Source organism: Ammospiza caudacuta, chromosome 21 (assembly GCF_027887145.1).
Source record: "Ammospiza caudacuta isolate bAmmCau1 chromosome 21, bAmmCau1.pri, whole genome shotgun sequence".
Taxonomy (NCBI): Eukaryota; Metazoa; Chordata; class Aves; order Passeriformes; family Passerellidae; genus Ammospiza; species Ammospiza caudacuta.
The window spans coordinates 8,038,935-8,062,310 of NC_080613.1; the positions used below are offsets into that span (position 1 = coordinate 8,038,935).

Sequence of the window (23,376 nt, forward strand, 5' to 3'; positions counted from 1 at the left end):
AGACTGATAAGTGCTTTAGCAGACTGTATATCCATCCACTGGAGAGCAAGGTTAAACAAATACAGGAGCCAGAACATTATTGTTGGCTGAGCGCTCGGGTTCCCGAGCTGCCCGTCTCTGCCTCCGGCGGGCCAGGTCCACTGCAGCACAGCTTCGAGGAGCTGCAGGCCAAGGCTGGCCGTGGGGTGCTGCAGCAAAGCAAAACAATCCCATCCCATCAGCTTTCATCACCGAGGAGCGGAGAAAAAGTGAATTTTTTTGGATTTGTTTTTCCTTCGGCTGGAGCGTTTCACTCGGGAGCAGCTGGCACCAGAAAATCAAACTGCCAAGGGCAGAATGTGTGCCACACTTCAGGAGGATCTTAAATATATTTTTGTTATTATATTCATAGCTCTGGCTCACTGAATTCATTGTACTTTTGCAGCTCCTGTAAGGCAAAGAGGGGTTGGTATAATCCATTGGTAACATCCCCTCCTTCTTTCCCAGAGTTGGTGCCATACATTTGTTTGGATGAAGCAGCTGGCACCAGAAAATCAAACTGTCAAAGGCAGAATGTTCCACCCTTTAGGAGGATCTTACATATGTTTTTGTTATTATATTCATAGTTCTGGCTCACTGCATTCATTGTACTTTTGCAGCTCCTGTAAGGCAAAGTAGTGGTACAATCCACTTGGTAGCATCCCCTCTTTCTTTCCCAGAGCTGGTGCCATACATTTGTTTGGATGAAGAAAACACAAAAGCAGAGAAAGAATTCTCTACCTAGAGAAAGTTTTCTCTAGGTAAAACAAAAGCAACAACAACAAATCCCTTAAGAGCTTGAGTTCTCCATCAGATAACACACTGGCTGAGGTGGACAGAGATGCTCAGAAGCACATGGACAATGACAGTAATAAAAAGAGAGATACATGAGAAAGAAATTAAGCCACAAATTTTTCAGCTCTCAAGCAGGAAAAAAACCCCACTGCTTTAGTTTCCAGTATAGTAGGAGCAAACCCTAAATAATACCATGCCTCACCCCAACTCCCTGCACCAGCCTGAGTGCTCAGGGGGCACAGGAGCCACTTCCCAGAGATGTGAGCCAAGGCAGGTGCCACCCTGAGCCCTGCAGAGCCCGCCCTGAGCCTCGCCTGTGCCTGAGGCAAACAGCCCTGCAGTGGTTAATGTCAGCCCCGACCACATGATCACACTCAGAAAAGGTCAAAAGAGTGATTTTTCATTTAAAAACATCTGTGTGTTTAAAGAACAAAACTTTCTCATGTGCAGAAAACCAGGGGTTTCCAGTGCTTTTATTTCCAGAGTTAAAGCCGTGCTTTTCAGCTTTGTTTAGGGTTATGGCCCATGTAAACAGGCTGTGCAAACCACACACTGCACTCAGCACACAGCGTTTCCACAGGCAGGGATAATTGGGGGTGCAAATCTGGCAAATCTCCCCCTTCCTGGCTCCTTTTCCCTCTCCAGACTGCGCAGCTTTCCCCACTGTGCTCCCAGGGAGCCAGCCAGACACCCTGTTGTTGTCCTTCCCTATATGAAGACATACACATGCCTCTAATCCTGAGGGTGTAAGCCTGCTCTGGGCTGTCAACAGGCCTTAATTGGATACATCCAGGGAGATGATGCATTGGGAAGAGGCCCTGGATTTAATAGGAAAAGGGAGGCTGCAGAGAGGCACCAGGGGAATGTGGAGGGGAGCTCAGAGGAGCTGCCCTGTGCTCCAGGGAGCAGTCACATGTCAGCTGGCAAAACCTTTCAGTTCCCACCCAGCTATCAGCCCTACATCAGTGGGTATTAATCGAGATTTAAACCCTCTGGCTTGTTTCTCAGTACCTGAGGACATGGCTTGCCGTATGCAAATCATAATGCTCCCCCTTGCTTCACTGGGCTTTTCCCACTGAAACTGCAGAGTAATGAAACCATCATGCTGCAAACAAACTCCTCTGAAAGAGCTGGACCATCCAGGCAGATCCACAGAGCAGCTGCTGCCTCCAATCCATGCACATCTCCACCCAAAAAAAGCTTCTCTGGGATAGTCTGTCACTCCCCTCTCACCTTGGAGCAACGCTGGTTGCTCTGATAAACCCCAAACTCCAACAAATTAAGCCAAAATACTTGGAGCATTTAGTCCTTGATGTCCCAGGTTTGTAGGGGAGTTCAGAGGAACTCCCAGCTGCTCCCAGAAGAAGTTTCTGGAGAAATTAAAATGTTGTGTGAAAGAGGAACTCAGAATTTTCCACCTCAGTGCCTTCCAGGAGCAGGCTCTGAGAAGATGGACTGGCAGCAGAGGGGATGGAGCTGCCAAGGCTCAGCCTTTCTCACCAGGAACAACCTCTGGGAAACAGGTAAATTTCCACAGAATGAGGTTTTCCCTCTCCAGCTGCTCCGGCTCACTGTGTATGCACACACAGTGACAGCAGCTCTGCTGGAAGGCCAAATGATTCAAAGGGATTTGGATGGAGAAAGGAGTGAGGAAGGTCATCTCTACCCTGTTCTTCACCTTCCCTTCTCTGAAGAGTGACTTCTGTCCTCTGAGTGTGATGATACAAGGGTTAATTACCAAAAAAATGGAAAAATGACATTCGCTGCCAGCAGTGCTAAGTGTAGGGATTTTGGCCCAGTTACCAAAATGGCTGAGCAGAACTTGATGTTCTCCTGAGCTGAGGGCTTTCACAGAGAGGAGGTCCATGTGGGGACAGATAATAGCACTGATCCTGCAAATAACCATTTCCTGTACATGTGAGAGCTTGGAGTCAGACCCTGAGACGACAGTGGAAACCCAGTCCCCAGGAGACTCCTGCTGATAGCACAGGGGGAGCTGGGCCACTTACCAGATGTGAATTTGAATTACCAGGGTGAATCACGTCTTCTTATCAGATTCCCCACTGAAATGACCTCAGAGGAAAGAGTAGTCCTCCAGCTTTGCAGGCAGCACTTCCAAAAGTGAGCACAGATGTAGGGTTCCTCCAGAGTTACAGCTGCAACTAAGGCAGCACAGCTCAGGAGAGGCTTGGAGCAGCTCAACAGGGCATCCAAATGGTCCCCACTTTCTTGTTTACTGGTTTGTTTTTTTTTTCTCATATGTTTTATGAATAGTATTGTTATTGTTATTATTGCTGATTCTTATTTTCAGGTGGGGACAGAGGGATTGACTCAAGACACTTTCAGGACAAACACCATCCTCCAAAACCATGCCTTTTAGAGACATCTTAAGATGAACACCCTGAAATTCATTGGCATTCAAAATACGAGGTGTCTTATGACAATGTGGGCTAAAATGCCCATGGTACTCCAAACAAGTGGTGCAGACAATCCTTCATTTACAAGAAAAAAAAGAAATTCTTTGCTCCTGGCATGAGAAAGTTTACTTTCAGCTTAAAGAAATGACGGTGTGGTTTTGGGGACGGCATTCCGTTCTGCTGGAGAGCAGCACCCTGCCTGCCTGTACATCCGTGGTTTTGTAGCTACATTACAACCCTGGAGAGCTCTGTTTACATACTTGACATGTTTCCTTGTGCAGAACATGAAACCAAATTACAGTGTAAAAGCCATTATGGCTTTGCTCTTGCACCCTTTTCCATCCCATTGCTGGGTTTAGATCTATCTGGGTGCTTTTAACTGAGCCGGGTCTCCCGGCACTGCTTCAGGCAGGTTTATTTGCTGCTGCACAGGGAAATCAAGGAAAAGCTGGTGAAGCCACATGCCAGGGAGCAGGGAGAAGATGGGGGGGTGGGATGAGAAATGCCGAAAACCCTTCATGCATGAACAAAGCAGACGTGTTGGTGCATTTATGCAAAAATCATTCTGCTCTGAATGGAGAGGGACCCAAGACAAACAACCCGGATGGGATGCAGGGGAGCTATCCCACGCTCACGGCTGGACATGCTCTGCATCCCAAGGCTTGTGAGCAGCAGCAGCAGGCGGGGAGAGTGGCAGGTTGAGGGGCAAGGGCCGAGGAGGGGGGGTCTCCTTTCAGAGCAGTGCATGTTAATGAGCAGAGCCTCTGTCGGGGGGTCCGGCTGCCCGGCTCGCCAATGCCAGGGGGGTCCAAGCTGTTCTCTATTGATGCCTCTAATCTGGGTGGGTGGCTGGGTGTACAGCAGATATGATCATAAAATGGTAATTTACTTGCTAAAGGAGCACATAATCCCCATTGCTGCCCAGGACAATATTCCTTTCTTGCCTTTCTTCTTGCTTCTAGAAACAATAAATGGCATGGAATTCTGCTCTCGTTTCATTAGTGGTAAATCTCTCTTGGTTCTAGGAAGATGGGACCAATTTCCGGCACCTGAGGATTTTTGGTTTGACCTTCATCTCTGAAAAAGTCAGATTGAACCTCTCTTAGAGTACGGTTGGCTGCTTTGCTCTCTGCATCATTCTTTGTTTCTTTTATCTATTTTCTCTACAGTACACAAAGGGAACACAGTGTACCAGCCCCTGGTACTCACTGTTCTGTTTCCCTTAGATGACTTGCATATGTGCTCTTGAAAAATTATTCTAAAAACCAAGGGGGGGGGAAGGGAGTGGAAAGAAAAAAAAAAATATATCCCTTGAGTGTTTGTCAAAATTGCTTGGAATCTCCTCTGACATCTCATTGTGTTCTCTCCATCCTCCCCTTACACAAATCAGCCAGAGGCCACAACATCAGCCATGGGGTCTGAGCTTCACTCCAGCCAGGAGCAGAGGAGCCCTGGAAGCCACGGGGGTGGAGGGGATCCCTGTCTGTCCTGGCTGGGAGCAGGCAGCCAGGTGAGGGGCAGCATCCTCCAGCCAGCTCTGCACTCGCTTTCAGGGTAACGCTCTTCCTCAGCCAACTCTCTGCAAATGAGCCTTTCCCAAGCCAGCCAACCTAGAAATCCCATTTCTCATTTCATTTAGCTCCCCAGAATGCTGAGATCATTCCTGAGTCATGGCACTGGTGGCATAAGACACATCCTTGTAGCATCCCTCACCTCCGGCATGGACCACCTCCTCCAGTGAGGCAGAGCAGCAAAGCAAACGTGCAAATAAGGAGCAGTGGAGTTCCTTGGCAGAAAAGTTGCAGAATCCAGCTTTCCCAGCAAGTCAGGTGGGAAGCAATGATTCCAGCCATTAAAGCAAGGAGATGGTGAGACAGTTTTCCAGTCCTTTTGAACGGCCAAACTGTGCTAGGATCAAGACTGATTAATTCCCAAACAGGATGATGTGAGGGGGCTGACAGAGCTAAAATGCAGATTTAATGACCTCAAACCCCTCCAGGGCTCTGCTCCCAGGCAGAAACTCTCAGCAAGCCCTGAGAGTTTTCTTTTTATCCAAGATAGGAACACTTCCCTTTTAAGACATCCTGAACTTCCTAGTCCTTGGGAGGTTTAGGCTCAGTAATGCCCAGTGCCTGCAACGTCTCTGAAGGATTTTGAGGTCTAATCCTCAAACAGTAGCTTTACCTTTCCATGCTCCCATTTCCACCTCTATTAAACAGAACAGAAACCAAACAATGTGGCTGTGATAAGGCTTAATTAATCACTGCACATGGAAAAAAAAAAAAAAAGAAAAATATGAAAAGTATCATTACTTCATCCAAGGAAGGAGCATTCCAGCCTGATTTTGCTTGACAGTCAGGGCCAGGCTCATGACGCAGCTCTCCAGCCTCAGGCAAAAGACCAAATTGGCTGGTCTGTAGTTTCCAGGGGAAATGAAGACAAAATTTTGGACCCCTGGAACTAACTTTAGACTGGGAGACTGTGTAACCTAAGCTGAGGGCCTTTAGTGGATCAGCCAGTACTGGAAATGAGCTCAGCCACGCACAGCAAACCTACATTCCTCCTGTGACAGCCTGTGCACAGTGTCCAGTTCAGCTTTTTCCAGAACTGGTCTCTGATCACTCATGGTTCCTCCATTAATGGTTTTGCTTAGTGGGATTCTGCCCTCATCCTCCAGAGCTTAGTGGTTCAAAGTCTGGCTCGGCTATAAATAACCAAGACATTTGCAAAGCAAATCATCTTATTAAAAATGGGGATTTTTTATCCCTCCAACCACAACAAAACTCTTACCGTTGAAGAGCAACAGGATTTGGCTGTGAATTGGGAAGTTCAAAAAGGGCCACTTGCAGAGCCGACAGACAGACACCCTCCCTCTTCTCAGCAAGATCACTCCAAAGGAAAGGAATGGCTTCTCCATTAAAAGTTGCAGGTTTCCTCTCTTTCCACTCCTGTTCAAGATTACTCTATTTGCTGGCTCTGCTGGATCTTTGGGGAATTATCTTCAGCATTATATTTATTAGACAGAATAAAACTGCATGGCAGAGAACTTCATCATATTTCTCTTTAATTTTCTTATGGTATTTTCTTACCACTCTTGGAGCCCTTGCTCTACCACGTTATTTCTTTTAGTAGTCAGGATATTTTTGTGCTCCTGTCTTCTCCTTTTGTGGGCTATTCCAGACGCAGTGCAATTCTAGACATCTTTGCTGCTGGTGGAAGGTTTGCTGCAGCAAGTCTGGAGGAGAGCAATTGTGGGAATGGTAATGGGGCAGGAGGGGGCCTCTGTTTGTGGCAAAGATGTAATAAGAATCCTCTTCCACAACTTCTTACTCCATAGAAGCCCCTGTGGGGTACCCAGAGGAGAACAGGGTGTGTTCTTTAGTCCGGGAATGAAAACGAATCCCAGGATCTGTCTGTGCCCAGCAGCCTTGGGAAAGAGTCCCCACTCTGTTAACTGTGCCTGAGCTGGGTGGCTTTTTCCATACACTGGAAACCCAAGCTCAAACAATGGCATAGGGCAAAAAAAAGTTTTATATACATAGTATACACGTATGGATGCTTGGTCTAAACAATTTCTGCACAGCTGGGAGGAAATGCAACAAAAGGCAGCTCCTGGGGGATTGTCCCTCTAAATCACCAACCACACCAACAGCCAAGTCTTGAGCACACATGGCTGTGACAGGAGTAACAGGGTCAGGAATCAGCCACCTAAAGACACTTTAGTCCTTTCCTATAATTCTCTTTTGTAAAGGCCCAAGGGAAAGCTGCAGATGAATGAGTTCTCCAAAAGCAGGAGTGCCACCAGCAAGAGGAAAGGAGAAATGTCATCTCCAGTGTCCTGTGATCAGCCTGCACTCATCTGCCTGTGCTCTGCTCACCCCAGCTGCAGCATCCCTCCTGGAACAGGCCTGTCAGAGGCTTCCCCCAGAGGCCTTAGCAAAATATCCAAATATCCTCCCTGCTCTGACTGACTCCAGCAAGAGAGACTAACAGGAGCTAATGCACTCGCCCTGTGCACAAACCTGGCAAAAGAAAACTGATGTGCATGGAGAGGCTGTTTGCAAACTCACAGCAGAAGAAAGAGGGGGAAAAATGCCAGCTCAGGAGTGAGCAAAATCCTTATTACTGAATTCCTTCTGCAGCTGACAACAGTAACTGAGCAGCATCTGCTTCCAGGTCTGTGCAAGACATGAGATTAGAAATCAAACTGCAAAACTACCCTGCACTGGTGCTTACATTTCTGTGCTGGTGCAATGTTGCTGACTGGCCCTCTTTGGCTCTGAATATGATGCTGTCAGTACTGAGAATATTTCTTAATCAGCACTGAAGGGTGGCTGCCAGGAAAGTAGAAGTGGCTGTCTCTCAGTCTTGCTTCTGCTGAAAGGGTGATTGTTTAAAGGGGGGGGCTGTTTGACCTTTCAATTTCTCAAATCTGTATCTCTTCGCCAAGACTGTGTCATTCTTTGTAAGCGTTTTATTGTTCAAAACAAATCTTATACTGAGAACTTTCTTTTTTATCTCCCTTACTGTGTTGCCAGTCGGCAGCCTCACACTAACAAGTGATGTAAGAGCCATCTCAAACTAATAACTGAGTATCTAAGGCAAAGCCAGCTGCAGACATGGGCAATGTCTGCAGTGAACTGAGCAAAGGGGTCACAGAAACAGCCCTGCAATAACAACAAAGTGCTCTCCAGCTTGTGCTTATCAGCAATCCCCCAGCAGGTAAACAAGGCACATGGGCAGATATTGCTGAGAGATACCACGACAACCAACCAACTTGGGATGCAAACTCCTCAGAAAAAGCCTTGACAGAACTATGACAGTCATGCAGAGAACCTGGTGTTGAGATATCTAAGGACGAGAAACATTTTAAGTCAGGACGTGCTTAAAATGTTTTAAAGCGCCTTGAGAACGCCGGGGCAGGGATGAGAGGCGGGGATGGCTGACAAAGAGGCAGCTTATGTATTCTGTATATTGCTGGGCACTGCACTCAAACATATCTTTCATGGCATTCCTGATGGGAAGCCAACAGAAATACCACTCTGATTAATCAGGAAGCTACCCAGCAACAACACGAAAAGTTTGCACAAGACCAGCGAGCACACAACCTACTCTGAAAAGTATCTCGGTGAGGAAAGGTGCTCTTTTCATCAATACAGAAAACCCCTAAGGCTCAGTGCTTGTGCAGATAATGAAGCCAAACATGTTTACACACCAGTGATCATTACATGCAGCGATTAGAGGAGATCTTAGGTTAATTTTCATCTCCACAAGCTAACAGACTGATGACCTGCTGCCCCACCTCACCTCTCCAGAGCGACAAGTCAGGTGCTTTCCCAAGACAACTGTCTTGTTCCTGGGGGAAACAAAAACTTTCCCATCATCTATATGATTTAAAAGGTCAATGAACCCCATGCACTCAAACTGGTGTAATAGGACCAGCTGAGCTAAAGCAAAAATTCTTTTTGCTGGAAGTAAATAGCACACTGTTATCTCCCCAGGGGCCAGGCAATAACAGGAGGCATGTTCCCATTCACTCTGCCAGTGTGTGATATGCCACTGCTCTGCCTATAAATACAGCAGCTTTTTTTGCCTTTTTTTTTTTTTAAACAAGGCTGTGACAACTTCATCTCATCTGGGTACAACAAACACGCCTGAGTTGTGGCTACACAGCAGGGCTTTGTGTTGTGTGAGTGCGTGGTGGTGGCTTTTCCACCACAGGACCATATGTTACCTACTGTGTGGTGTGGCTGAGCTCCTACCAGTGCTTCAGAGAAAACCAGGGCAGTTCTGGAGCAGCTGCAGGGGGACAGAATGCCTGGGGACATGGCCAAAAGCAGCACCGGAGCTGGACACACTGTCCTTTGTTCTGCACAAGGAGCTTGAATGAGAAAGAAGTTGTGAAGGCACAAGCAAGGGTCCAGAGAAAAGTTCCTTTTACAGTGTGAAATAATAAACGAGACAATGACAAAAAGTCAATACTGGGCTTGGGATTCTGTCTTGATTCTCTGCCAGCTAACCACGCTTTGTGCATTTAGAACTGACCTGGTCATTAATTTGTTACAGACTTGTGCAATGTGAGCAAGGCCAAGTCTCTTGCATAAAGATGTTTTCTCTTGCAAGCCAACTGGAAATGCTTAACATTTACTATTCACAGAGAGATCTGTTTGTCATATCTGTGACACGGCACTCCTCTCTGCACTGCCCACTCAAGACACCTATTGGATAATTAGATTCTTAGAAAAACTTTTCTGCATCCAACCAAAAGTCAGCCAAAGTTGATTAGTGTGATAAGTTCTCTGTCTCTAGTTAGGGATAACAGTGAGGGCTGAAGGAGGAATAAACAAAGCAGCTCTTATATATGAAGAGCCTTTCTCTCTAAAAATCAACAAACAAAGTGGGCTTTCCCAAATCAGGTTGCATCTGAACTGCTGCATCTGCATCATGTACAGCTCTGTTTTCCAGACATCTATCTAATGTTTTTTTTTTTTTTTTTTTTTTTTAACTCATTTGGATCTAATTCTCTCAAAGAGACAAAAGGTAAAGTTATGGTAACTGGAGCTATTTATGTTACAAAGGAGACATAGGAGAAGGGGGTTAAAGCTAATGAATGGCTTTGGGAATGGACAGGACCTTTCTCAGAATAGAACAATAGGGTGCTTTTATGGAACTGGGAGGCAGAAAACACAAAACTATTAAGAAAAGAAAGAACACTCTTTTGTATTATTCGGCATTAGCCTTCAGAATTCATTGCCACAAGCTCGTTCCCTGTGCTTGCTGTGAGGAGCCCGTCTATCTCTGAGGTGATGATGGTTGGGAGAGGTGACTCCTGCACAGCTCATTGAATCAACCCAGCCACAACTTCAGCCAGCTCCAGCTGGGTGACTGGCACTGAATTTCAACTCATCACTACTAATCAGGCTCAGAAAGAGAGAAGCTGCTGCCAGGGTTCCATCCTTGGTGAAGCAACAAGTGAGCAGGCAGGGGTGACAGCACCGCTGAACGCTGACCAGCGAGCTCCACCTGAGAGCATTGCTTCTCCCTGGACTCTCAGGAGAGGAGGAGGAACATGCTGTCCTTACCTGGGTTGCTGCTGGCTGGCCAATGACCACCCAGCCTGGGCACTGCTGGTCACTGTGGTGTGAGACAGAGACGTTGGAAGCCCACTGGTCCAGGAAGCCTTTGGGAGTGTACACGCCGCAGTCCTTGATGCTGGTCATTTGCTCAAACTCCTCACAGACTCCATCGCCGTCGTGGAAATAGCACCTGCTGGGTTCATCTGCATGAGGAAACAGAGAAAACAAACCACACGTGTCTGCAGGGTAGCTCTTAGGTCCTGATACCATCAGTGGTTGTGTATCTGCTGGGTCAGGTCGCCTTGAGTGGAAGCATTGGTCACTTCTGGGTCATACCAAGGTGATTTAAATAAAGCCAAGCAACAATAGCCAACTTTTGTATTGGGCAATTCCGTGAAGATATTTCCTAATGTTAGGGGGGTTCTGCTTATTTTCATCTATCTCCTTTTAAAAGAGATAGAAGAAAGCAGAGACAGAAAATACATAGAGAGGCAAATGTGGGTGTTGGCATAATTCCACCAGCTGGGGTGGAAAAATGCCAGTGGAGGGTTTGGTCTAAAATGTTTCCCTTTTTTTGTTTTTAAAAGATATCTGCAAATCAACAACAACAACAGCAACTGTGGCTGTAGAGATGGTGAAAACTGCCAAGTTCACAGTTGTAGTGACCAAAGGGCCAAACAGATCTGTTTATCCAAGGCAGATACAGTACACACAGTGTGAGGGTGAGTTTGCCACATAAACACACGGCTTCAACCAACATGACTCAGATTTGACCTGAAAGGATCAAAAGCAGCAGGAGACTTTATTATCCTTGCCCATTTATTCTGTGGCTTCTCTAATGAGACTGCCAACAAAGATGCCAAATTTTTGAGGTTGTTTCTGTAACACTGGCCCATTAAAAACTGAACTGAGATCCATCTACTCTTTTCAAACAGACTGCATAGCAATAATGACTTTCAGTCATTAGAGTACTCTGTGAAATGGAAACCTTTGACCTGTTGGTATCCTATTTTGTATTGTATTATCATTGCCAGTCCCCAGAGGTATCCAGTTCTGACAGCCTGTTGTATTTTTGTCTGGCAAATAAGCCTGTTGAAAAAAAAACGGTAGGAAATTAGCCAGAGCTGCTAGCTGGACTGATGGAAAGGATCCCTAAGGAGAATCCTGTCGGTAGCACTGGACTATCATGAGCTAGGTGTCAGAAAATCCAAGGGCTGCTCAATTTTGAGCTACTTCCAATCTACTAAATCCCCTGTTTATTTTTTCTCCTGGTTTACACAGTGAAATACCATCATGAGCCAGAAAACACCAGTTTATTGCTATTCAATTATTTAATGACTTTCACTCCTTTTCCTCCTGTGCAAGATTCCAGGTCTTTAAGAGAGGGTGGCTTTGAAAGAATAGAGAAGTCTATCAGGGAAAAATGTCATTATGGTTTGATTTCATCACAGCCTCTGTGGACAACTTGTGTACATGTATAAATGTAGGCAAACTGCATATTTGACAGGCCAGAGCTCCGAGCTGGTGAAAAGGAGCACAAGCCTGGAAGTGTTTCAGCTGTATGAGTGCAGTCCTGAATGAATTTTCCCAGGGTGGCCAAACTTCTTGCCCTTACATGTCACATCTTAACATCATCATTTGTCTGGGAGCCACCAAACATACGTCCCACCCCTCAAAGAGCTCAGAGGAGGGCCTGGGGGAGTTTTTCCAGACAAGAGATGACAATGACTCCTGGGGTGTCTGGGTGGATGTGCTGATGGGCCCTAAGGCAACCCAGCAGTGCCACCCCCATGGGGCTCATTCATCCCTGGGAGAGCCATGCCCTGTGTCTGGGCAGCTCAAGGGATGGGTGGAATGAGAATGTCACTGTCATGGCCATGGAGAAAAAAACTCTTGGTTCCCTCACCTTATCCTTCTGCATCTCCTGTTCTGCTCCTCTCCCATATCAAGGCATATGTCAGGTGTCAGGACAGTAGGATACAATTAATTGGCTTACCCACTATGTCCCAGTTAGAGTGAGAGGCCCAACAGAAATCTCTGAGAAATATTCAGCCCCAAAAAGACTGAGATCAGCAATCAAAAATCCTCAAAACCAAATGCCAAACAGATGCAAATATGTATTTTTGGGAAAAAGCGCATTTCTTTGTCATTTTATGAAAAGAGGCTTATTTCTGAAAAAAGCGGTGGGGGGAATGAAAGGAAAATACCTACCCTGTTAAAAAGACCTGACCTTCAGCCTATAAACATATGCAGAGTCAGATACGCACACGTACAGTGAAACATCACCAGGCTGCTGCACACCCACGCTGACAGAAACACTGACACACAAACGCACGGGCGCTCCCTTTGCACATCCCCGACTCAGCCACCCCCCATGCAAACACCCACTAACTCACAGCCTAATTTTAGGCACATGCCTTTAGACAGTGTTCCCCGGCCTTCCCAAAGCACTGACTTCTTTCCATGACAGGCACTGAAGTAAGCACAGCATTTATAGAGCAACAAACTCCTGCGCTGGCTCCAAACGCTCCCTCCTAATGCGGTGATAAACGTAATGGGCTCCTGATAAGATCATGCGTTTGGGATAAAAGAATACTCAAGGCCTGCTTCAGCCCGATGACTTAATTCATACTCACATGGAGGGGAAAGCAGCCTTTGAATAGCTGTGATCCAGGACAGTGTGTGATCCTAACAGAGGCTAATTTGTTCCTGATTATGCCTAAGACCCCAATAAATCTGTCTGCTCAGAGTCTGCAAAACCCGAGGGAGGAACTGAACAGAGAGCCTGAGATGTCTGAATTAATGGGGGCTGCCTAAATGATTAACCAAGTCCTGCTGAGCTGCACTGTCATGAGCTCTGGAGCTGTGCTGGCCCTGGAGAGCCACAACATCCATGGGACAGCATAGATGTCATGCACAGAAGCTGAGAGATGAGGCACCCACTCGCCTTTGTGTGCTCTGAAAAACGATGAGGGAAACTGGCTTTGCAACGCTGGTTACTTTTAAGGAAGATCTGTTGGTCTCACTACTGAGTGTGCAGTGCTCTGCATTGAGGGGAGTGCTGGTGAGAAGAGGGGAAGGCCTTTCCTGCCAGTGGGCTTCCCAATTCTGAGTGATGGCAAACAGGGGATTGTCATTAAATCCTTCCAAGACACGAAGGCACCAACCTTCAACAGCCAAATGTGGTGCATCACTGTGTGGGCTGCCAAAATCTAGCAGAGGTTCTTCCTTCAGTTCTGACTCTGGATTCTGCTGGTGATCTTGGATGACTGGCAGGTTACAGGTTGAGCTTTACATTTTCATGAGAAAAGCAAAGAACAATCAGATTGTTTCTTCCTACAACTGCCCTCACCAAATAAAACTAACAGGCTTTTCCCCTTTTTACAATGGTGGGAACAGAGCTCAGTTACATTCATAGAGTCCTACAGGCTCAGAGCCAGAGAAGACAGTGTCAGGAGTGGTGTATTTCTAGGAATGAGTAGCTAATGGCTTTATTCCTATAATGATGCAAAATGCTTTTTCTGTTCTCTTTGTAACTACTGTGGTACTAAATGCATTTGTGGCCTTGGCAACATGAGCTAATTTTTGTCTCCACAGAGGTCCAGAGGCTCCCAAGACCTGGGGATGGTCAGGGATTGCACCATGACCTGCACCATGGGCTGTGCTCATCAACACCATGGACTTTGCTCTCCAAAGATGAATCTGATTTGCAGGAGATATGGAAGAAAGGAACATACAGGATATCTGATTTGTCCTCAAGGAAGAAATGACTTCAAAAAATTAAAAAGCAGTTGCCTGGAAATCTAACTGAAATCTAGAACAGTAAAATGTCTGCAGGCATAGCACCTGGCAGCAGGAGAGAGCATCTCTGGGGAATTAACAACAGATGCTGGAGGATGCTGAGCTGAACTCGGGGAACACGTTTTCATTCAGGCAGCCCAAGCTCCTTTTCCCTTAGAAAGTTCTTACTGAAGGCAGAAAAACATTAGGGCCAAACCGAAGCTCCTGACTTGCCCTTGTTTTGGGAAAAGGCATTCTCCAGTTCAGCAAAGATTTCTGTGACATCTGGGAAACCTTGAAGGAGGCTCTGTGGCAGCATCAACCTGGAGAAGTGTGACTTGAGGAAACAAATTGGCAAGACCTGTTTTGCTAACTCCTGAAGTCAGGCTTTAAGATCCAAAATAGTCTTGGGGCTCTTGTGTGCTGCACCAGAAAATTATGCAAACTCCATCTCTCCTTGCTTCCTAAGCTGTCTGAGCACAGTGCAAGAGGCAGCTTTTTGTACTGAAGTACAGATCCCTCCTCTGGGATTCAGAATTGAAATAATGCCTGGGATAACACAGGTGGTTTAGTGAGCACTGGGAAGAACCTACAAGAGAGGGCCTGGATAAGCAGGTAGCTCCCCATCTTCTTTACCAGTTTGAGGAGAAGCTGGAAAATCATCCGCAAAACGAGTGAAGCCTTATAGAGACCAGCAAGCAGAACAGGCAGGATATACATTTATCTGTGAGAGGCAGCCTTCCACTTCATGAAATAAAGAAAAAAGAGAGATCAAGAGATCCAGTTCATAGCACAGGGCACATCCTCAAATGAGGCTTTGAATGTCCAAGCAGGGTCCTCAAAGTGCTGGGGACAGACACTGGGGGCACTTTCCTGTTTTCAGCCAGGACTCAGTGATTGGCATTGGCATAGTCTTCTTTTTGTGCAGTAACTACCATTTTTTTAAAAGGCCAGACAAAAAAAAAAGGAGTATTTTTAAGCTCAGCTGTTTACTTAGGGATGTTTCCAACTATAACAAGTCTCATGCCACATAACTATTTGTCCAGAAAAAAAAAAAAAAAAGGGAAAAAAGGGGGGCGACAAAAATGCAGAAGCATTGTCTCAGAGTAACAAATTTTTGGAACAGAACAAGATTTGCGTTTTAACCCCTGAAAGGTCTGTCCTGAGGTGTGCAAGCTTTCAGACAAAGCAAAGGCCAAACCCCAGGCTCACCAAAGTCAGCAGCTTCTGCAGAAGCAGGGTTTTACCACCACGTCACTATATTGGCATCTCCAGCACTGGTGTTTATGTTCACGCAGAGGAGGAGAAATGTATCCAGAGGTTTCTATCACAAAAAGGGAAATAATTCCACTGCAGATCACATGAACTCGGCAGCTGAGTGACCGCAGAACCTGCTCCATTTATTTCTATGGGAGTTTCACCTTTGGCTTCAGTGGGAAGAGAGTGAATAATATGGCCTGCTTCCAGGATATCTGCAAATCTCTTCTTTAATATTGAAGAAGGCAGAGACAGAGACATTTCCTGCTACAGTAAAATATTCAGGAGTTACTTTCCTTCCTGGATGTTCTGATTGAAAGGAGGAAAACCATTACATGGAGCTTGGGCAGACCTTTCAGAATAAAGTCACATATCAATAAATGGTGACGTGTTCCTCCAATGAAATAAAACAGACACCTTGGAAATGAAGGCAGCGTGGGTGTCGCAATCTACTGCAGAACATCCAGGGGCCTCGCAGGAGGCTTTCTTTCCGTGGAATATGACAATCATGTCTGAGCATCTCCTGAGCAGAGCAGGCAGGGATAGTGCCTTTGCAGAGTGAGGCTCCCTGGCAATTCAGCTGCTTGTGGAAATGCATTCCTGGGCGTGACTGGCTTTCTTTGTGTGGTGGGACTCGGCTCCTCGCTATGATATAGCAGTCGGAGAACCAGAATTATGCAATTGATCTGCCTGCTGCAGACAGATACAATTACAATTCCCTCGCAGAGCCCGGCACTGAAATTTGATATTTCACCTCCAAGAACATGAGTCTTTGTCACTTAAGAGAAAGGATATTTCCCATGGCTGGCAGTGGTAACAAGACCTTGTCTGAGCTATCACTGCCAAAGTGGCCATCCCCAACCCTGGCAACCAGGCATGGCCAACAGGACCAACACAGACATCTCTACCTGGCAACTAGGAATGGCCAACAAGACCCAACACAGCCCTCTCCAACCCCTGGTAACCAGGAATGGCCAACAGGAGCCAACACAGCCCTCTCCAACCCCTGCCAACCAGCAATGGCCAACAGGATACAACACAACTCTCCCCAACCCTGGCAACCAGGAATGGCCAACAGGATCCAACACAGCCATCTCTACCTGGCAACCAGGAACAGTCAACAAGACCCAGCACAGCCATCTCCAACCCCTGGCAACCAGGTATTGTTGTAAGAGCACAAACACATATGTTCTTGTCTGACCTCACCTTGTTTCCCTCCCTGGATGGTTGGATAAGACGGTGCCAAGAAGATTTTGATATTACACAGATTTATCAGCTTAACTTGGAACCTGTTCAACTAAAAGTCTTGAGGTTTCTGTCACACAAAGGAGTAACCTTTATGACCAGGAGAAAGGTGGCCAGCATGGCCCTTTGAGACACTTGGCACACTTGTTTCAGAGGAGGAACACGAGTAAAAACCCAGAGATGTGCCATTCCCCAGGGAAAAAAAAAACCTGCTTGTTTGTACATGTAGTTTGATGTTCCTGCAAAGAAAGGTCTTGTGCTCAGACAGATACAACAACTGTGCTCTGAGCACAGTTGTTGTTGAGTCACAAAAGATGCTCTCAGGATGGGAGCACGACCAGCTGTGGAAGCCTCTCAGATCCACAGAGAGTAATGTGAGGGATGCAACAAGCAGAGGAGTAGTTCTCCTGCTGGACTCTCATTGTAGCCGTGTCCTAAAAACTAAAGCCGGATTGAGCTGGGTTGGAGTCACTGGCCTAGGGAAAAATGCAGGCAAATACCACTCCAGCCCACATTCTCCCCCACAAAAAAGCATCTGTCCTTTGTATTTTGCTGCCTGAGATGTCTGCTCTCTCTGCTCTGTGGCTCAGCTGGCCTTCCTAGGATTCCACTATTAATGATGACAGTCTGAAAATCACTTTAAGAGACTTCACGAGGATGCTGTGATTACTAACTTGCCAAATGAGTGCTTAGACATTTCAGAACATGCAGCCACACTTCTGCAAGCTGCAGGAAACAGTCAGCTTCAAAGTATTTGCCTTAAGCTGAAGGAGTCACACAAATATCATCTGAATAACCTCGGCCAGTAAATTCATGACTATTTGCCATGAAATTCTGTTATAGAGCCTCAGCTGCTTTAACAACAGCAACACTTTTTCCCAAGCTCCTTGGTCAATGCTTTCACCTTATTGATGCCCTGGGAGATGCTGAGTTTCTCTTGCAAGGTGGCTCTGTTTCTCCCATGCTGTTGTTCTACTGAAAGCCCTCGGCAGGGTCAGCCAAGGCCTATTTAATGCTGGTGAAAGAAGGCAAAATCACCATTAGCTGCTGCATGGGGCCACGATTTGGGCAGCCAAAGCTGTGTTCCTGTGCAGTAGTATGAGGAAGGGAGGGGGAGAGGATGGGAGAGCTCTCAAAGCATGCCCACAATGAATATGGATGGTCATCCATCAATTTATTTTAAGCACATTACTTCTCTGTCAGAAAGGGAAAAAGGGAAAAAGAAAGAAAGGAAAGAAAAGACATATAAAATTAGGTTTGTGTCACTCATTTAACACTGCAATTTCCCCAGAGGATTATGCACCAAACAGAGATAGCAAGCTCATGAATATTAATCATTTCCCTGAATGCAATGCAGCCCGCCAAACAATAAGATTAGGGGAAAGTGCTATGCTTAATTTATGGATAATGGGAGAGGTAAAGGATAGAGCTCCCACAAAGGTAAGGCTCACAGCTGGAGGGAGAGGCCTATGAGGAGGAGGAAGACAGATCCAGATTTGTAAGGTAGCAGAAAAACATTTGGGACCAAGCAGGAGCAAAAGAAAAGGTGTTTAAGGATCATTGTCAAATTAAAATCATACTTCTCCCAGAACAACCACCGGTGACTAATGTTTCAAGCATGCCAGAAATTGGTGGTAAATTCAAGAGCTAGATATATTTATTTTCTCTTTGCCTCTGCTCTGTGTCTTTTCTTTGTACTTTATATCCCTGAGGCCCTGATCCCACACACCACTGAGATGTGTGTCTAACCTGGAACATTCCCGTTCTTCAGGGTGACCACTCCCATCTGGAATTCAGTGGAAGCTCTGCCCTGTTTTGCTGTAAAAAGGCTTTAGCCAAGAGTCCCTTATAAGCAAAGGAGATAAAGTATAGCAATAATAGCACCAATAAGATGTGGCTGAAACCCCTATAAATTACCTGGCAAACTTAAGGGGAGATAGAAGTTCTGGAGCTACTTCCCAGCTGTGTTTCAATGTGTCTATCAGTCTTTACTCATCTCTTTTCATATTACTTTCTCTCCCCCTCCCTCCCTCCCTTTTTTATTGATCTCTGCATCTTTTTTATTATATCCTTCTCTTTCTTCAGCACTGGTGAGCTAAATCAATGCATAATGCACATCCCACTCCACAAAAGGAATGCAAATGAAAGCCGGGCTCTTTTTCAATGTCCCACATCTATCTGGGTGTGCAGCGCTGGCGTGTGGGAGAGTGCACACCAAGGACAAGGTGCTCAGCTGTGCCTCAGACGCCCATTTCTCAGCACTCCTCTGGGAATGGATCAAGTGCTGAGCCCTGGGTTCCCACCACTGTGAATCATAACTCTCACAAATGGGGCCTGTTTCACACAGGACACGTCGGGTTGAACTTGGCTGAGATCCGCGGTAACCGCAAAAATCTGTAATCCCCCCGAGTGATCAGGGCAAGGTGAAAGGAAAGCAGCCCAGGGGTGGGAGAGGGGTGCATCAGTCACACCGACATGGCTTGGAATCACCTGTCTCCTACCCATCAAAAGGCAAAGTGAAACTTTCCCCATGGGACCAAATTTCTGTGTGGAAAAGATAAAAAATAGGCAAAATCCGCTACAGGAAGCGGCTGTGGGAGGGGGGAGAAAAGGTAGAGATGATAAATTTGACGATGGGGAAGGGCAAGAGTGCTGCAGAACTTAGAAAAAGGAGCACTGCCAGATGCTTCCATTAATTAATTAATTAATCTCACTGTCGCTCTTCAGCATGTTGCAGGAAGAAAATGCTATTAATCTTTTCTGTTTTCTGTTGCTTGGCTTTGTGCTTGGAGAAGGCCAGGACAGCCTGACAGTGAGACCACACAGTTTTCTTCCCTGCCTCCCTCCTTCCTTCCCCCACGCCCCTCCTCCCTGGCAGAGCAGATTGATCCACTGTTATCTGATTAGAGAGGAAAGAAGGAGGAAAAACAAAAGCAAGACAAAAAAAAAAAAAAAAAAAAAGTGTAATTTTATTACAGGCACTGGTGCAAAGTGTCTTGAGAGCCTTGTGCCATTTAGTCAAAGGAAAGTTGGGCCAATTAAAAAAGCCCATAAACCCCACAATCCTAAAAGGCAAAGGGAGTGAGAGAGGCAAAGGGACACCTGCAAACAGGCTGCCTCCATCCCTGGAAATATCCAGAACGCAGCTGAACATGACCCTGAGCAACATGCTCCAACTTTGAAGCTGGCTCTAACTTTGAAGTTGGCCCTCCTTGGACCAGAGACCTCCAGAGACTCCTCTGAACCTAAATTATTCTGTGATTCATGGCTCTGAATCTAAAGCCTGGTGGTGCTTGAGGGCTCTGTTGTATTTTTCCCCTACCAAGCGAGGTGCCTTGCGTGGTCTCTGCTTCAGGAGGCAGGAGCCCACTTGGGCTTTGCTATCAAACCTCCTCCTCTGGAACCCGCCCACGACGCCCCTTCAGCCCCGTCTTTGGCAAACAAAATGTTTAGCAGATCTTTCCAGCCACGTGGGACCCAATCCCGCAGACAATTTGTGACAAGCATTGCATTCACTGTTGTGGTTAGATTTGCTGAAGTCTAAAGAATGCCTTGTGGTAGTTCAGAAACATGCCTGGAAGAAAGCATTTGCAAGATCAAACCCTGAGGCCCCCGATTCAACAAAGCCTCTGAACATGTGTTTGAGGCTCACTGAATTCTTTGGTGAAGGGGAGTGATTCCCGGGGCTCTGAAGAGCTACATAATACAACAAGAACATCACTGAAAAAATAACACTCTCTGAAATAACTGCTTGTTGTTCTACAGGATTATAACATGTGTTAGCCTTGTAAATATGGAAATAAATTACACTTATTTTTCTGTGCTCCTGAAACACAGGAGAATTCTTGGGCACCCAAGAATTCTGTATTTTCCAGGAAAACACCCCACCAATATCAAATAAGACTTTTGTTCAGCTTAAGGCAGAGGATTAGGTGTGATATTGTTAGATTGTGGAGAATGCTGAATTTCTGCTCTTTTTTACTATTATTTATTATGTAATATGCACAGCCAGTCACTTCCCCAACATCTTTATATTTTCTGGTGAGATTTTAATGCTTGATATACCAAGCAGAATATAAATCAGCAGTGTTCATTTGTCTGAAAGACAAACTGGTAGTGTCTCCTTAGCTCTTGGGGTCATAATTCATGGTGGTCCAGCCACCACAAGAGCCAACAGGATGAGTTTCACAGGTATTAGCTCCTCTGAACCTGTCCTATAGACCTGAAGGCAGTGTTTACCTGAAAACAGCAGTGGGGCTGCCCTCACAGACCCTGCAGAAACACTGAGCCCATCACCACCACAGCAGAACCATAAAGTCACACAACCAAACATTTTTAAGGTCTCTGTTCCTGCACCTTCCCTTTGATTCAGCTAATTTGATTCATCTGAGTCCTTATATTCAATATTTCACAAGGAATTTGATATAATTTGTTTTGTAATCCAGGATCTGTGCAAACCACAACCTTCCAAAGCCCGTGACAAACAAACAACTTTTTTTTGCCCCTGGAATTCCCCTCTCTTTTCCAACACAAGCAAATCTGAAAACCCACTTCCTCTGTCATGGAGTAGAAAAATCTGTATGTTTTAGTTGCTTCATTTTCTAGTCAGACAGCTCTGTTCCACACTCTCAGGAAGCTCTGTTGCTGCTCCTGGAGTTGGATGGGGAATGAATGGTTGGATGATGGTGGGTGGATGACACAACTGGACTCCATTAAAGGTTTTCCCAACATAACCAATTCCATGATTTTATATAAAAAGGCATAAATCAGAGTGTTGCATACCCCTAGGACACCACTGTGTGGTCCAAGGCTTGGGATACCCCATTCTTACTGCTGTCCATGGACTGGAGCATTTGCAGCTCCCATCCAGCCCACATCACCTGGTTTCCTGGAAAACTGATGGGCACAGGGGATAACCTGCCTCATGTCCTAATGAAACACTGGGATGTGGTCAAAGTACAGACTTGGACCAAGGAATTGAGCCCTGCTGTGGAGCAGGGTGATACAGACACAACCACCCAGCACCAGCCCAAAGCCTTGCTGGAACCGGCCTCACACCACGCCTGATGTCTGGGGAACCCAAAACATTTGCATAAGTGTTTATCCCACTTTCAAAATATTATGACTAAAATCTTGCAGTGCTTGGGGCTCTAAGGCAGCAAGTTACTTGAAACACAAATGTAACTTCAAGACCACCAGTTGTCGCAATTAGTCTCGATCATAAATATCCCTGATTTCAATACAGCTATTTACATATGTAAATAAGTACATCACCAAATCAGGCCTCAAGTCTCACTCACAGTGTGGGAAGCTGAAGTAAAAATGTAGTTGTTGTGATGAGCCAAGCAGTCCCCAGTTTACCACTCAAGGGAAACATGGTGCCTGTGAGGTCCATTCTACAGGCACAAGAGATAATGGTCAAATTGCCAAAAAGAGCAAATTTCAGATTTGCAAACGTTACGGTATCTGCTGAGGACTGGTGCCCTGAGCTGAAGGCATGGGATCACTACATGGGCCAGGGTGTTTGCTTGGGCAGCCCAGATAAGGAATCTCATAAAATGCCTCGAGAAAAAGCCGACCCATTATAAACATTAACTTTGGTTCCTGAAGCTCTGTGTGTTTTGTTCTTTGCCAGACCTCATAGACCCCTGGGTGGAAAAAGCAACCCCACAACGTGGGGCTACTCCACAGAAGGTGCAGTGTAAATTGGTCTCCATTTCCCTTCTCTGTCCCCAGCATTCCTAGAGAGTTTAATAAATATGTAAAGCTCGAAACTGCAGCCCCGATAGCTCGAGCATCTTCCGGCCATTGTGCTTACAGGTTTTGCTAATCAGAGCAAACCAGGCTTGCAAATGAAATCTGATTAAGTAGTTTTCACCTCTGAAAAAGGGGATTAGCCAGACCTTTGATCCTCAGATACTGATTTGCAACTCAAAGGAGGTGTGACCTCAGCTGGACTTGCTTCTGGTCTCAGTCCCTTCCCCTTTCACTCCTCCTCCTGTTTACCAGAAAAAAAATCAGTTCATGTCTTCTCACGTAGTCAGATCTAAAGCCTATTGAAGCCAGTGGAAAACCACCCACTGACTTCAATGGGCTTTGGATCAGTCCCACAATGGCTGACTTAGCCCTAAGTCCTGGGCTGTTTCAAAGCCAGCAGAACCAATTTCCCATCAAAATGACCAGAAGCTGGGAAGATATGTTCACCTTTCAAACCTACAAATTCCACCTTTTTTCTCTCTCCCATGACAACTCTTCAGCTGGAAATGCTGAGAGCACTGCTGGTTTTTCCCTTACACTCTGCACTGGGTTGCTGCCCACCGTGGGTCTGAGGGCTCTGGGCCAGACTTACCGATGCAATTAAAGGACAGCTCCTGCAGGCAGAACAGGGAACAGCCATCGCCGTTTATCTTGTTCATGTCATCACATTCTTCCCCAAGCTCTCTGCAGGCAAAAACCAGTCAGCTGGCAAAGTAGCATCAACCCAAGAGTCTGTGCAACCCCTCTAAAGAACTCCAAAGCCCCAATATCTGTTACAGCAGCTTTGTGTGCCCACCCTTAAAATACCTCTCCCTTAAGGGAGCCTCCTGGCGTCCTCCTTTTCATCATTCCTGGTTCACAGGCTCGCCCTGCACATGTGGATACCACTTGCTGTCCTCTGATGAGGATATGAGCAACTTCCTTCAAGGCTGGTGTGGCTGTAGCTCAGCAGGTGGGGAAAATCAGAACAAGAATCTCTGAAACTCTTTGTATTAAATCTGGAAGGGCCAGAACTGTGACCCCATCATGCG

General features: G+C 46.1%; 1 protein-coding gene across 1 annotated transcript in view; it reads right to left on the reverse strand.

Annotated features, from left to right (window-relative positions):
- PAPPA (pappalysin 1) overlaps positions 1-23,376 on the reverse strand; it is a 175,153-nt gene that overhangs the window by 59,364 nt on the left and 92,413 nt on the right. The window contains exons 9-10 of the mRNA XM_058818339.1: positions 22,938-23,029; positions 10,313-10,509 (exon numbers count right to left, since the gene is read on the reverse strand). Of these exons, the coding sequence (XP_058674322.1) occupies positions 10,313-10,509; positions 22,938-23,029 (289 nt within the window). The remainder of the gene's footprint in view (positions 1-10,312; positions 10,510-22,937; positions 23,030-23,376) is intronic.